General features: G+C 61.5%; 3 protein-coding genes across 9 annotated transcripts; all 3 read left to right on the top strand.

Moving 5' to 3' along the window:
* The first annotated feature begins 680 nt into the window (after nt 1-680).
* MAZ (MYC associated zinc finger protein) lies at nt 681-5,777 on the top strand. 4 transcript variants are annotated; one of them, XM_061209103.1, is made up of 7 exons: nt 681-778; nt 1,403-1,489; nt 1,573-2,429; nt 2,839-2,902; nt 3,180-3,351; nt 4,166-4,390; nt 4,699-4,787. In XM_061209103.1, exons 1-6 carry the CDS (start codon nt 743-745, stop codon nt 4,366-4,368), a joined length of 1,419 nt encoding a protein of 472 aa, XP_061065086.1. In that variant the 5' UTR covers nt 681-742; the 3' UTR covers nt 4,369-4,390; nt 4,699-4,787. The 4 variants fall into 4 exon arrangements, with proteins under 4 accessions (XP_061065086.1, XP_061065087.1, XP_061065088.1 ...); XM_061209104.1 differs by lacking the exon at nt 4,166-4,390 and having other exon boundaries at nt 4,699-5,777; XM_061209102.1 differs by lacking the exon at nt 681-778 and having other exon boundaries at nt 1,227-1,489.
* Nucleotides 5,778-6,696: 919 nt separating this feature from the next.
* PRRT2 (proline rich transmembrane protein 2) lies at nt 6,697-9,347 on the top strand. 3 transcript variants are annotated; one of them, XM_061209107.1, is made up of 3 exons: nt 6,981-7,028; nt 7,717-8,702; nt 9,059-9,347. In XM_061209107.1, the coding sequence occupies exons 2-3, from the start codon at nt 7,782-7,784 to the stop codon at nt 9,251-9,253; spliced, it is 1,116 nt and encodes a 371-aa protein (XP_061065090.1). In that variant the 5' UTR covers nt 6,981-7,028; nt 7,717-7,781; the 3' UTR covers nt 9,254-9,347. The 3 variants fall into 3 exon arrangements, with proteins under 3 accessions (XP_061065091.1, XP_061065090.1, XP_061065089.1); XM_061209108.1 differs by lacking the exon at nt 6,981-7,028 and adding an exon at nt 6,697-6,769 and having other exon boundaries at nt 7,717-9,214; XM_061209106.1 differs by having other exon boundaries at nt 7,717-9,214.
* A 1,417-nt stretch (nt 9,348-10,764) lies between these two features.
* PAGR1 (PAXIP1 associated glutamate rich protein 1) lies at nt 10,765-13,770 on the top strand. 2 transcript variants are annotated; one of them, XM_061209110.1, is made up of 4 exons: nt 10,765-10,846; nt 11,194-11,695; nt 11,893-11,975; nt 13,343-13,770. In XM_061209110.1, the coding sequence occupies exons 2-4, from the start codon at nt 11,214-11,216 to the stop codon at nt 13,540-13,542; spliced, it is 765 nt and encodes a 254-aa protein (XP_061065093.1). In that variant the 5' UTR covers nt 10,765-10,846; nt 11,194-11,213; the 3' UTR covers nt 13,543-13,770. The 2 variants fall into 2 exon arrangements, with proteins under 2 accessions (XP_061065093.1, XP_061065092.1); XM_061209109.1 differs by lacking the exon at nt 10,765-10,846 and having other exon boundaries at nt 10,857-11,695.
* Nucleotides 13,771-13,792: the final 22 nt, after the last annotated feature.

Raw genomic sequence — 13,792 nt, 5'->3', positions numbered from 1 at the left:
TGCTCTTGGGATGGGCCACAAGCTTCGCGGGTTAACTTTTTTGGGCGCCATCTTTGGGAAAACACGAAGCAGCGCAGGATTGTAAATAAACCGCTGGAGTGGGAGGGGGAAGGGACGGTGGCCCAGAGGACACAAAAAGCTACCGCGAGAGTCCGAGGACGACAACCGTTAGGCGGGCGCGCGCTTAGAGCTTAGCCCCGCCCCATCCGTACCCCAGGCGCGCGCTCCCCTACTCTCCCGCTCGGCAACGACAGCGAGCTTGTGCGCGTGCGCGCGAAGTAACGGCCGCTGGTGGAGGGAGGCGGGGGGTGGAATCTTTCAGGGGGGAAAGAGAAGCCGCCCCGTCTCCCGCGCGCCCACCACCTGCGCCATCGTCAGCCAATCAGCGGCCGTCTCAGGGGTCTCGCGCTTAGGGCGACTCCAGCTGCTGGGTGGCTCCCCGTCCCTCCTCCCGCCAGAGTCCCTCTCGTACCTCCCCCCTCCCGCTGGCCTCGCGCGCGCTCGCGCTCGCGCCCGCTCCAGCCTCTTGTGTGTCCTCGCGCCCCCCGCCCGCCCTCCCTCCCTCCCTCCCCGCGCGCAGTGTGCTCCGCTCCCCCCCACCCTCCTCCTCCTCCTCCTCCTCCTCCCCTCCTCCCGCCCGCCCCGCGCGCCTCCTCCCCGGGTTCCCCCTCCCCCACTGCCGCCTCCTCCTCCTCCTCCCGCCCCAGGGTGAGCGCGAGCCACCTCCCTCCCTCCCTCCGCCATGGATCCAGGCAACTGGAGCAGCTTCATCTTCCAGGTAACAACCCCCTCCCCCGCCCCACCCCCCCTTCCCACACCCCCTCCCGCCCGCCCTCCCTCCCGTCCCACCCCCCCCTCCGCGCGCCCGGTGCGCGCGCAGCTGTCCCCCTCCCTCCCTCGCGCCCTCCCCCGCCCTCCCCGAGGCGCCGGCTGGGCGCGCGCGCGGCGGGGGCCGAGGCTGCTCCTTCGCTCCCCCCACCCCGCCCCGCCAGGCTCCAACCGCCGCCGCCGCCGCCGCCGCCCGGGCCCCCGCCCCCGGCCCCCGGCCCCGCGGGGCCTCCCGCCCCCACCCAGGGGGCGTCGCCGCCGCCGTCTCCGCCGCGCTCCGCGGCCCGCCAGGCGCCCTCCTTCCCTCCCTCCCGCCGGCCGGGGTGCGCGGGCGGCGGGGCGGCCCGCGGGCCATGCGTTCGGCGCGGCCCAGCCCGGCCGGCCGGGGGCGGCGCCCCGAGCCCGGGCCCCGCGCGGCCCGCGCCCCCGGCCCCCGCTGAGCCCCGGGGGCCCCGCCGTGGCCGAGGCCATGTTCCCCGTGTTCCCTTGCACGCTGCTGGCCCCCCCCTTCCCCGTGCTGGGCCTGGACTCCCGGGGGGTGGGCGGCCTCATGAACTCCTTCCCGCCACCTCAGGGTCACGCCCAGAACCCCCTGCAGGTCGGGGCTGAGCTCCAGTCCCGCTTCTTTGCCTCCCAGGGCTGCGCCCAGAGTCCATTCCAGGTGAGTAGGGGCCGGCCGTGGCGGGCCGGGCTGGGAGGGCGCCGACCCGCGGCCGTGGCCCACACGGCGCCTTGTTTTCGCAGGCCGCGCCGGCGCCCCCACCCACGCCCCAGGCCCCGGCGGCCGAGCCCCTCCAGGTGGACTTGCTCCCGGTTCTCGCCGCCGCCCAGGAGTCCGCCGCCGCCGCAGCCGCGGCCGCCGCCGCTGCCGCCGCCGCCGCCGTTGCTGCTGCGCCCCCGGCCCCGGCCGCCGCCTCCACTGTGGACACAGCGGCTTTGAAGCAGCCCCCGGCGCCCCCTCCTCCGCCCCCGCCGGTGTCGGCGCCCGCCGCTGAGGCCGCGCCCCCTGTCTCTGCCGCCACCATCGCCGCAGCCGCGGCCACCGCCGTCGTTGCCCCAACCTCGACGGTCGCCGTGGCCCCGGTCGCATCTGCCTTGGAGAAGAAGACAAAGAGCAAGGGGCCCTACATCTGTGCCCTGTGCGCCAAGGAGTTCAAGAACGGCTACAATCTCCGGAGGCACGAGGCCATCCACACGGGAGCCAAAGCCGGCCGGGTCCCTTCGGGTGCTATGAAGATGCCCACCATGGTGCCCCTGAGTCTCCTGAGCGTGCCCCAGCTGAGCGGAGCCGGCGGGGGAGGGGGAGAAGCGGGTGCCGGCGGCGGAGCGGCCGCAGTGGCCGCCGGTGGCGTGGTGACCACGACCGCCTCGGGAAAGCGCATCCGGAAGAACCACGCCTGCGAGATGTGCGGCAAGGCTTTCCGCGACGTCTACCACCTGAACCGACACAAGCTGTCGCACTCGGACGAGAAGCCCTACCAGTGCCCGGTGTGCCAGCAGCGCTTCAAGCGCAAGGACCGCATGAGCTACCACGTGCGCTCACATGACGGCGCTGTGCACAAGCCCTACAACTGCTCCCACTGTGGCAAGAGCTTCTCCCGGTGTGCACGGGGCTTCGGCCGCCCACTAGGCGGGTGGGGAGGGAGGGACGGTCGGCGATGGAGGTGGCCTGGCCTTGGCTGGTGGGGAGGGAGGGAGGGAGGTTTCTGAGAATGGGGACAGGGAGCCACTCCCAGGGAGGAGGGCGGACAGCCTCTCCTGGTTACCAGGGAGCAGGGGGTGGTACTTAGCAAAGGAGGTGGGTCCTTGGGTTGTAGGACAGCCTCGAGTGGGAGGAGGCCGAGGCAGCCCTGCGCCAGAGGAGGGATTTCCTGCCTTACCAGGACTCTGAAACCCCGGGCTTGGGAGAAAATGTAGGGACCCAGGGAAAGGCCTGCTGTACTGTGTTAGGCAGACTCGGGGACACCTCCACACCCCAGGGCCCTAACCCCAACCCCAACATATCCCCAGGCCGGATCACCTCAACAGTCACGTCAGACAAGTGCACTCAACAGAACGGCCCTTCAAATGTGAGGTAGGAAGCCCGCCTCCTCCTGTCCTGGTTTTCATGATTTTGATCCTCATTGTAGTTGTCTGAGTTCAGCCTCTCAGACCCCCTTTTTCTCTCTCTCTTCTTTTTGCTTTTTCACTCCATTTTTTCATCCCTTCTTCAAGGCCTCATCATCTCACTCCCATTTCCTACAGATCAAAGATCCCCAAGGCTCTGATTCCTTTAACCTCTTGCTCCCCTCTCCCTACTCCCCGAAGCTTTAACTCTCCTGACACCCCCCACGCCCCTCCCCCCTCCCCAGAAATGTGAGGCAGCTTTTGCTACGAAGGATCGGCTGCGGGCCCACACAGTACGACACGAGGAGAAGGTGCCATGTCATGTGTGTGGCAAGATGTTGAGCTCGGCTTATATTTCGGACCACATGAAGGTGCACAGCCAGGGTCCTCACCATGTCTGTGAGCTCTGCAACAAAGGTACATGCTGAGAGGTGCCGGGGGGTGCCGGGGACAAAGGGTGGGGACGGAACCAGAGGCCCTTCCACAGATGTGGGTTAAAGGTGCTGTAGCCAAGAGCTCGTGGCATCTAGAGCCCTTTAGAAAGCAAATGAAGCAACATTGGGATGACTAAACATCATCACTAAGTTCGAAGAGGTCATGGCTTGAGGAGATGATCTACCAGAAAGAGTCCACTTCTGGGTGTGTGTGGGGAGATGGGAGGGGGACACAACTGCTTTGGGGAAGGAGTGGTCAAGGGAGCCAGTTCCCAAGGGTCAGAAGGCAAGGTTTCAGCTGTGCAGCCACAAGTTCTTGTCTTCAGCTCCTGGGGCAAGTGGAGTACAATGGCAGGGATTTAACAAGTACTTGCCCTGCCTCAGTAGTAGAGCAAGCTGCTTTTAAACAAATTCACTTCTTCACTGAGTAACCGGTCTGAGACTACATGGGGCACTGGAGGGAGGGGACACAGCCGTCTCTGCTGAGGGTCAACTCTTCAAGTGGCTAGGAATCAGTGTCCGGTCACCCCAGGAGAGATTCCCCAGCCACAGAGGATGGGTTCTGTGGATACCAAGGCCCAAAAGCCAACACCACTCAACCAGTTCTCAAGCTCAGGGAGGAGCCATGCCCCACCAGCCCCAGCAGAGTAGTTGGCCCCAGGCTACCAAGGATGTGGTGGGAGGAGGACAGGGCCATCTGAGGAGGGTGTCCCCAGCCTAGGAGAACAACCCCGTCTCTGGGGTCTCCGCCTGGCTGACCCCCACCCCCCCATCCCAATCCACCCCCCCCCCCATAGGCTTCACCACGGCAGCATACCTGCGCATCCACGCGGTGAAGGACCATGGGCTCCAGGCCCCGCGGGCTGACCGCATCCTGTGCAAGCTGTGCAGCGTGCACTGCAAGACCCCTGCCCAGCTGGCCGGCCACATGCAGACCCATCTGGGGGGGGCCGCCCCCCCTGTCCCGGGAGACGCCCCCCAGCCACAGCCCACCTGCTGAGGGGGACCCCCGCACCCACAAGGCAAGGCGTGGGGCATGGCTGGGGGGGGTGGGATGGGGCATGTGGGACGAGGGGGCTCAAAGGGCCCAATAGGGGATCTTAGGAAGGCCAGGGATGCCCATCTATCACCCAAGTTAGGGAGACTTCTGGGGACAGGGAGGGCCTTTCAGGAGAACTGGGTAAGGATGTGGGCTAAAATCTCTGGGGACCAAACAGGAAGTGAGCAACGGCTGTGTCCCACGGGAGGTTGTCTGGGAAAGAGTCTGGGGCAAGGGGCAAGGCTCTTGCCATTCAGATTGCGCTGTGATCTGGTGTTTCTCACCTTGCAGGTACAGGTGAGGTCTGTCCAATGGCAGCGGCGGCGGCGGCGGCGGCAGTGGCAGCCCCTCCCACAGCTGTGGGCTCCCTCTCGGGGGCCGAGGGGGTGCCTGTGAGCTCTCAGCCACTTCCCTCCCAGCCCTGGTGAGCTCCAAGTTGGTGGGGGGGAGAGGGGAGAATGGAGGAAAGTCCCTTGGTACCATCTCCTCTTCCCCTCTCTCTTCCCACCAATTCCTCACTATTTCCCCCATCAACCAAGGAGCCTCCAGAAGAAAAGGAGGAAGAAGTGTTTTCTTAGGGGAATTCGCTAGGTTTTAATGATTTGTTTCTCCTGCTCCTCTCTTCTCCCTATCAGACCTGACCCCACACACACCTGTCCCCTCGGTTGTGTTGAGGCCCCCTGGACAGTGGGCAGGGGTGGCAGAGGACAGGAGTGGCCACTGCCCTCACCCCCTCTCCTCTCTGTAACCCCCTGCCCTGCCCTTCCAGGGATTTGTGAGCCTTTCCCTCGATGGTCCTTCTTGCTCTCCTCCTTTAAGTGTCCCCCTACTGTCTGCTGCCCCTCCCTGGGGAGTTGGTGCTTTTTTTTTTTTTTCCAGGGGGAGGGAGGAGAGGAAGGAGGGAAATCAAAGATTCTGTCCCAGAGAGGGGGAAAGGTGAGATTTGAGGAGGGGCAGAAACAGGGAAGACAGAGCTTGTACCTTCATAAGGTGGGGTGGTTTGGGGTCAGGCCCTAAATATCATCCTGCTCGAGAATCTGTCAGGGGAAAACAAGTCAAGGGGAGCAAAAGAAGGAGCCACTAGGGCCAGAGGCAGGACAAGAGATGGAATCTTAGGGGGCCAGGGTAAATGGGGGGGATCCAGGGACTAGAGGTGCTTCCTGGGGGTGGGGGGAATGCAGCCACAGTGTCTCCCCCTTCCCTCTTCCACCCCAGCTCCATCCCTGGCCTTTTCTTTTCATCCTTCCCCCCGCGACAGAAGCTGTGGCCCTGGCCATGTCATCGTGTTCCTGTGTCCCCTGCATGTTCCCCACCCTTCACCTCCTCCTTTTGCGCGGACCCCATTACAATAAATTTTAAATAAAAACCTGTCTCAGACTCAATGAATGAATTGCTCTCACCAAGCCCCCTGTCCCCACCCCTAAGGGGATTCTTACGCCTGTTGTCTGTCCCAGTCTTGCTCTGCCCTGTGCAGCTCTGGGGCTCTGGCTCCTTCCTCCCCAGAGGCAGCATCAGTGGCTGCAGTCCAGATTCAGGGTGGGGCTGAGGCTCCGGTGACTGTGGAGAGCACGTTCCAGGACTCCGGAGTCTCTGGGGAATACCCAGTCTGCACAGGCCCAGAATAGCCCCTGGAGGTTTGAAGAGGCCTGGGTCAGAAACCCAAACAGTTGTGGGACATAAATGCTGCTTTCCCCCATCTGGACCGATTGCCTGCTGCTCAGCCAAATACCTGCATACCCTTAAGGCCCTGAGAGTTGATGGTGGATGATGTAGCTGCGAAAAGACTGGGCAACTTTGAGCCCTAAGACTGGGAACAATGAGGTTGAGAATAAAGACTGCACTTCTCCCCACTTTTTCTCTTCATTCTTGGCGTGGTCCAACCTGCTCTTACTCGGGCTCCTCTGCCCCAGCCCCCTCCTGCTGTTCCAGACTGCCCGTGCAGCCTCTACCCTGCCCCTTGCAATTCCCTTCCCAGTCCTTGCTCTGACCCTTCCAAGGACCTTTTCTTGAGCCTTCCAGTACCCATTTCTGCTGCTGCTTCCTTGGGGGTAGAGGAACTTCCTGTTCTGCAGGCTCCCTTCTCTTGAAACCCCACCCTGGTCATCCTCTGCAGCCTACCCAAGTCTTGCCTCATCTCCCCTTCTTTCTGCTTCTAGGGGTGCCTCCACCTGGTCCTGCCTGTCCCACTGGTCCTGTCTCTCTTCGCAGACCCCTCTCCGTTTCCCCCAACCCCCTGCCTCTGCCAGGACCCCCGGTGACCGTTGGCGGGAGGGGGCCGGGGCATGGGAAGGAGGCACCCCCAGGAGGCGCGCGGGGGAAGGGCTAGGGAGCGGCGCGAGTGGTCCCCCGGCCGGTTGCCCAGGTAACGCGGGACCTGGCACGCGTGGCTCCCTCCGGCTGGCCGCGAGGGGCGGGAGGCGTGCAAGGGGCGGGGGCGGTGCGCGGCAGCGGAGCGTAGGGGAGGGGACCTGAGAGGAGGGGAGGAGGGGATGAGCAGAGGGGAGGGGAGACCCGCCGCCTCCCTCCCTCGCTCGCTGACTTGCTCCCTCCCGGGCTGCGGCTGCTGCAACCGCGGCGGCGGCGGCGGCAGCAGCGGGAGCAGTTTGGAGGCCGGCGTCGAGGTGAGACGGGAATGGACTGAGGCTGCGGGTAGGAGTGGACGGACAGACAGCGGACGCCGGGAGGGCTGTACGGGAATTCGGGCGCCTGGCGAACTGGCTGGTGGTGCTGGGCGCACCACGCCAATGGGAGGAGGCGGCGCCGGTCCCCCGGGGGCGAGGAAATCCCTGGGAGAGGGGCTGGGAAGGGGCTCAGAGGAGATGCCCAGGTCCCCCAGGGAGGGGCGCGGGCGTCTACGCCCCAAAGGCGCATCAAGCAAACCGCACCGCTGGGCGCCCAGGGAGGAAGGGAGGATTGATGCAGAGGGAGTGGAATGCGAGTTTCGGGGTTCTCTGCCCAGTCTGCCTATCGGAGTGCATGGGTCTCTGAACAGCTTGTTGATTTTGGGGTGCTGTGGTATCTACTAGGATCTGAGAGTCTGGATCTTGTTGGGTGGACCCAGGAAGAGACCATGGGGAGGATCCTGTTTACAAAAGGGCTCATCTTCCCAGGGCTCTCTAACCAGAAGACTGAGCAGAGCACTCCTCCCCAGAGATGTCCCACCCCAAAGCAAAGGAAACCCCAACTTTTCTTCCTTTCCCCAGAGGCAGCCCAAGGCTGGCCCTGAGATAGGAGCATTGCCCTCTTGGGCTGCAGTGCTGAGAGCTACCTCTTCCCTCCTCACACTAAGCCTGTCTCCTCCTCTTCCAGGATTTGCTGCTGTCTCTGCTGCTCTATCCTTCCCACAGAGGCCCTCTCCCCTCTCCTATCTCAAGATGGCAGCCAGCAGCTCTGAGGTCTCTGAGATGAAGGGGGTAGAGGAGGGTCCCCAGACCCAGGGAGAAGGGCCTGGCCATTCTGAAGCTGGAACTGGTCCTCCCCAGATCCCAGCTGGGGTCCCAGATGAGCCAGAGACCCTGCAGCCAGGACCAGACATCACTGGGGCCCCTGTGGACCCAGAGCCCAAGGCTGGGCTGGCTCCAGAAACCACAGAGACCCCAACCATGGCCCCAGAAACAGCTCAGGCCAGAGACCTCAGCTCAAGCCCAGGAGGGCAATCAAAGGCCAACTCCAGCACCGAAGAAACATGCCAAGAGCTACCATCCAAACCAGAAGTGAGCAAAGAGGCCACTGCAAACCAGGGGTCCAACCTGGAATCCGCAGCCCCACTTGAGCCAGCCTCAGAGCCTGCTCCCCAGCCAGACCCCCAGCTGGACCCCCAGCCAGACCCTCAGCCAGACCCCCAGCCAGCTTCCCAGCCCACCTCCAAGCCAGTCCTTCAGCCAGAGCCCCCTACCCAGGAGGACCCCACCTCTGAGGTCCTGACTGAGAACGTGGGAGAAAAGCAGGAGAATGGGGCAGTGGTTCCCCTGCAGGCTGGTGATGGTGATGGGGAAGAGGGTCCAGCCCCCCAGCCTCACTCACCATCCTCAACAAAAACCCCCCCAGCCAATGGGGCTCCACCCCGTGTGTTGCAGCAGCTCGTTGAGGAGGATAGACTAGGAAGGGCTCACAGTGGGCATTCAGGATCTCCCCGAGGTAGCCTGAGCCGCCACCCTAGTTCCCAGCTGGCAGGGTCTGGGGTGGAGGGGGGTGAAGGCACCCAGAAACCTCGGGACTACATCATCCTCGCCATCCTGTCCTGCTTCTGCCCCATGTGGCCTGTCAACATCGTGGCCTTCGCTTATGCCGTCATGGTGAGCCCCAAGGGACCCTGGCCCAGGCCTGCTGTGGCTCCCAGCTTCCTGCCAGTGATGGGACAGAGCCCCAGGAGTAACCTTGCCTTCCCTCCCCTCTCTGCATGGACCTCACTTCCCAATTACAGGGCCTTTCCTTGCCTCTTCCTAGGATTTCACCTTCTGAGCCCTACCCCTTCAGGTGGGAGGGACGTTGAGACATTTCACACAGCCTTACTGATCTGTGCCCTCCTCCTGCTGCCTCTCCAATCCCCTTCCTCCCTTAACCACTGCTACCAACTGGCCTGTCTCCTCTGGACGACTCTCACACCTGATCCCGGCTGGGCTGGTGCCCCCACCCCTCACCCTAACCCCAGTCCCGGAACAGCCTGCAGCAGGGGGACGTGGATGGGGCCCAGCGTCTGGGTCGCGTGGCCAAGCTCTTAAGCATCGTGGCGCTGGTAGGGGGGGTCCTCATCATCATCGCCTCCTGCGTCATCAACTTAGGCGGTGAGTGGGGGTCTGGGACAGGCCGGGAGGAATGGAAGGGTTGGCAAGGGCAGCTTTACTAACCCCTGCCCCTGATCTCTCCTGTCTGTCCTCCCTACTTCTTTGTCTCTCCTTGTCTCCCCTCCCCCCCCCAACCGTCTCTGTCTGTCCCTCCCTCTCCTCTCCCACAGTGTATAAGTGAGGGGCTCTGCCCTGCATTCCAAGACTTTTTTTCCTGTTGGGAGCTGCCTTGGGCCCAACCTCCCCTGGGGGGAGCCCAATCCATGGCCCAGGCCCGCACCCATAGGGACCAAGGGAGCCTGAGCGGCCTTGTTTACAGCTTCTTTCCTGCTCCTGCATCCTGCCAGGCTCCTCTGCCAACCGTAGGCCTCCCTTCTCCCTGCACTGTTTCCAACTTCCCTGCACTCCTGCCTGCATCCCCTCCAGCCTCTTGGCTTCCCTATCCCTGCACTTCTGGAAACCTCCTTGCACTTCTGGAAACCTCCCTGAACATCTCCCAAACTCTCTTTGCTCTCAGCCTCCCAGCATTTCTCCCCACCTTCCTGCACCACAACCTCCCGAGAATTTCCTGCACCTCAACCCTGGTCTCCCTTTCCCAACTTTCATTGTCTCAGCATCCTCCCCCATTCCTTTCTTCCTTCTCTCCTTATTCATCTCCCTTTCCCTCTCCACATCCTCCACCCCCTTCCTCTTCCTGCCTCCTCATCGCCCCTCAGCATCCTCTCCTCCACCCTCCTCCACCGTTCATTCTGCAAAAACTGCAGCACTTAGATCAGGCTGGGGGAGGGGAGCAGTGTCAGGAGAGGGCTCCCTAGCCCGGGCTCCGACTGTTCTCAGCTGGGACCACCCAGGTCCGGACGCCCCCGTGGTGCCTCGGGGTCGCAGCGCTGGCAAGCCAGGCCTCATTTGGAGACTTGTGCAGGGGTGGCCAGTACTGTTCCGAACACGCACCTGGGAGAAGGGAGGGGCGCGGCTGTTGACCCTCCCCGGTCAGCCTGAGTTGACCTACCCCACCTGGGCTTTTTAACCCAGTCAGAGAACTCGTTGGGGCTGGGGTCATTCACGTGCTTTGTAACGAAAGAACCCAAAAAATAGGACCAAAGCTCCCAGCTGCAGGGAGCAAGGGAGGGGCGGAGAGGTCTATGATTTTTTAAGAGGACGAGAGAGGTTTGGGGGGCGGGGACCGAACCACAACGCGGTTCCGAGTTGGCGGTTTTTTTTTCCCCCTAAAAAAAGAAAAGTGTAGGGAAAAAAATCTAAAAGTCTAAAATCAAAACAAAACAAAAGGATACACCAAACAGATTCTCCCTTTTTGTATGCCGGATGCTGCATGAGTCTGAAACACCAATAAACGGAGACTGCATGAGACTCGCCTCCAGCCTCAGTTGGTCCGTACGTGCGTGCGCCGCTGGGGCCCGAGGTACTGCCTCCTTTCGGGCAGAACCTAGTGGGTGGTTTGCGCATGCGCCGCCCCGGTGGCCATCTTTACTGTGGGCCGAAGCCTATCATTCCGGAGCGCCTACCTGCGCATGTGCAAGCCTTCCCTTGCTTTCCTCTTCCAAGTAGCTTTGACTAAAACTGAGCCTCCCGCGCGATCTCTGTGCGCCTGCGTGCTGTGACCCTGCGCAGCCCGGGAGGCGGGTCTTAGCTCCTAGGTGCGTATGGCAGCTGAGGTGGCGAAACTTCGAGGTGTGGGTAGAGGGTGCCGGATCCAGGTGTAGAGAGAGGCGGTATCAAGGCGAGAAGAGCGGGTCCGCCCCTCTCCCGCCTGGAAAGTGGTTTCTGCCGGTCCCTGGGAACACCGGAGTACCGGATCTCGATCCGTGGGGGCGGGGTCCTTGGAGGGGACGGAGCGCCCCCTCCTGGGAACAGGCGGTCTGTTCGCAGGGACTGCTGTTGGAGCCTGATTGGTTAGAGAGACATTCCCTAAACCCCTGGGGAGCCCAACCCTTGGGGTTGGGGGATCCCCAGCTCAGTACTCCTGCATTTCCTATCATCGCAGGGCCCCTTCCCTAGTGACATATGTCCCTTGTCCGGGGCCATGGAGACACTGCAGCCACCACGGCGGCGCCTCTGTCTGAAGAAGGGGAAGTGACCTCCGGCCTCCAGGCTCTGGCCGTGGAGGATACTGGAGGCCCCTCTGCTTCGGCCGATCAAGCCGAGGAAGAGGGGGAAGGAGGCCGGGAGGAGGCTGAGCATGAGGGGTCCGGGGCCGAGGAGGTGCAGGGAGAAGCCCCCAGCACTGAGGGGGAAGAGCATGCCAAGGGAGAATCCGAGGACTGGTGCGTGCCCTGCAGCGATGAAGAGGTGGAGCTGCCCGCGGATGGGCAGTCCTGGATGCCACCCCCCTCGGAAATCCAAAGGCTCTATGAAGTGCTGGCTGCCCACGGTACCCTGGAGCTACAGGCTGAGATCCTGCCCCGCCGGCCACCCACACCTGAGGCCCAGAGTGAAGAGGAGAGATCCGATGAGGAGCCAGAGGCCAAAGAGGAGGAAGAGGAAAAGTGAGGGCACACCCTTACACCTTGTCCTTGAGGCTGCTCCCCTGATGCCGGGAGGAAGTAGGGAGGGGAGGTGGGACCCAGGAGCATGGGAAGTGGAGGGAGGGAAGAGAGCCGGAGAGGAAGAGCCAGCAGGCTGTGAAGTGTGGGTGTTTGGGGGGGACCAGCCTCACCTTTCACTCTCTATCCCCCTGTCCCAGACCGCACATGCCCACAGAATTTGACTTTGATGATGAGCCAATGACACCAAAGGACTCCCTGATTGACCGGAGACGCACCCCAGGTACAGACGAGAGGGGAGAATTGGGGGGGGCGGTGAAGGGCCTCTGCTCCCACTTACTCAGAAAGTGACTCCCTAAAAGAGGCCTTTGCTTGGTGCCTTGATACCTACAGAACTTGTTTCAGGAGAGAGCATGCACCCAGTGGTGCCATCCTTCCAGCTTTGGTGGTCCCCTATCTTCCGCAGATAATTCCATCATGCTTCCCATTCCTTTGATCTCAGTCCCCCCAGACGTCCAAGTCATTATCATTATTATCTAGATCCACATCCCTACACTACTGTGTACATCTCCTAATCTGACCCAGTTTCCCATCCCATGTGCCTTCCTAGAATTTACCCTCGGAGCCATTTTTTTTTTGTTTGCTTGTTTTTTTAATAAATTTATTTATTTATTTATTTTTGGCTGCTTTGTGTCTTTGTTGCTGCGCACGGGCTTTCTCTAGGGCTTTCTCTAGTTGCGGTGAGCGGGGGCTACTCTTCGTTGCGGTGTGCGGGCTTCTCATTGCGGTGGCTGCTCTTGTTGCGGAGCACGGGCTCTAGGCACACGGGCTTCAGTAGTTGTGGCACGCGGGCTGTAGAGCATACGCTCAGTTGTGGCGCACGGGCTTAATTGCTCCGCGGCATGTGGGATCTTCCCGGACCAGGGCTCGAACCCATGTCCCCTGCATTGGCAGGCGGATTCTTAACCACTGTGCCACCAGGGGAGTGCCCCCTCGGGGCCAGTGTTGATTTCTCTTTCTTTTACCCCAGCATTCAAGCCAGCAGCAAGTCTTGTTAGCTCTGCCTGCACCCTTATCCAAGCCACCATCTCTCTTGCCTAGATAGTTGTGGTAGCTCCTAACTGGTCTTCCTGTCGCCAGCCTCAGCAGCCAGAGACGGGTTTATGTTTCAAAACATAAATTGTGTCACTCCTCTTTTAAATTCTCCAAAGGAGTCCATTTCTGGGGGGCGGGTGGATGAGTGCGTCAATTGAGAATCCAACCCCCACCCCCCAGGGCTTCCATGTAAACTAAAAGATCCAAACCCCTTATCGTGGCCTGTAGGTCATATCTTTGGCCTTACCTTTCCTGTCTCCCTCAGCTTTACATTTCTCATTGAACAGACCTCCCTGTTCTTGCCCTGGGGCTTTTGCACTTGCTCGTCCCCTACCTGGGATGCTCCTCCCCGGTCTTCATATTTCTAGCCCCTTCTCATAATTCAGATCTTCACTGCCCACCCCATCTGAGGCCCCATCCCTAAACCTCAAAACCTCCATGAGAGGCCTGGAAATCTCTGTTCAATGAGCTCCCCAAGTGATTAGTAAGATCCAGGCAGGTCTGGTGCACACTGCCTCAACTCGCTTCCACATTTCTCTCATTCCCCTTCTCCAGGAAGCTCAGCCCGGAGCCAGAAACGGGAAGCGCGCCTGGACAAGGTCCTCTCAGACATGAAGCGACACAAGAAGCTGGAGGAGCAGATCCTTCGTACTGGCAGGGACCTCTTCAGCCTGGACTCAGAGGATGCCAGCCCCACCAGCCCCCCGCTCCGGTCCTCAGGAAGTAGCCTCTTCCCCCGGCAGCGGAAATACTGAGTGCTGCTGCCCTTAGGGTGCAGAGTCTACCTGCTGGGGCCTTGGCTCTTCTTCCCTAACCCAGGCCGCTGGGAAACTTGGGAAGAGGAGAGACACTCCAAGCTCCCAACACAGCACCTTGCCAGAAAGAGGACATACGTGTATGTGTTTGTGTTTTCTATTCAACATCTCTTTGGAGACCTGGGCTGAATTTTCTGAATCTAAAATAAAAAATACCAAGTTATCTTCTCTTAGAGGAGGGACTGCAGCT

Source organism: Eubalaena glacialis, chromosome 13, assembly GCF_028564815.1.
Source record: "Eubalaena glacialis isolate mEubGla1 chromosome 13, mEubGla1.1.hap2.+ XY, whole genome shotgun sequence".
Classification (NCBI taxonomy): domain Eukaryota; kingdom Metazoa; phylum Chordata; class Mammalia; order Artiodactyla; family Balaenidae; genus Eubalaena; species Eubalaena glacialis.
Note: the sequence above shows the minus strand (reverse complement) of the source record. Positions and strands in the feature narration are given on the sequence as shown.

Coding starts and splice junctions, on each gene's coding strand:
- PAGR1 (XM_061209110.1), top strand. CDS start 11,214: ATGTCCCTTGTCCGGGGCCATGGAGACACTGCAGCCACCACGGCGGCG. Junction 11,696..11,892: donor AAAGAGGAGGAAGAGGAAAA/GTGAGGGCACAC, acceptor CCCCTGTCCCAG/ACCGCACATGCCCACAGAAT. Junction 11,976..13,342: donor TGACCGGAGACGCACCCCAG/GTACAGACGAGA, acceptor CCCCTTCTCCAG/GAAGCTCAGCCCGGAGCCAG.
- MAZ (XM_061209102.1), top strand. CDS start 1,298: ATGTTCCCCGTGTTCCCTTGCACGCTGCTGGCCCCCCCCTTCCCCGTG. Junction 2,430..2,838: donor TGTGGCAAGAGCTTCTCCCG/GTGTGCACGGGG, acceptor ACATATCCCCAG/GCCGGATCACCTCAACAGTC. Junction 3,352..4,165: donor CTGTGAGCTCTGCAACAAAG/GTACATGCTGAG, acceptor CCCCCCCCATAG/GCTTCACCACGGCAGCATAC.
- PRRT2 (XM_061209108.1), top strand. CDS start 7,782: ATGGCAGCCAGCAGCTCTGAGGTCTCTGAGATGAAGGGGGTAGAGGAG.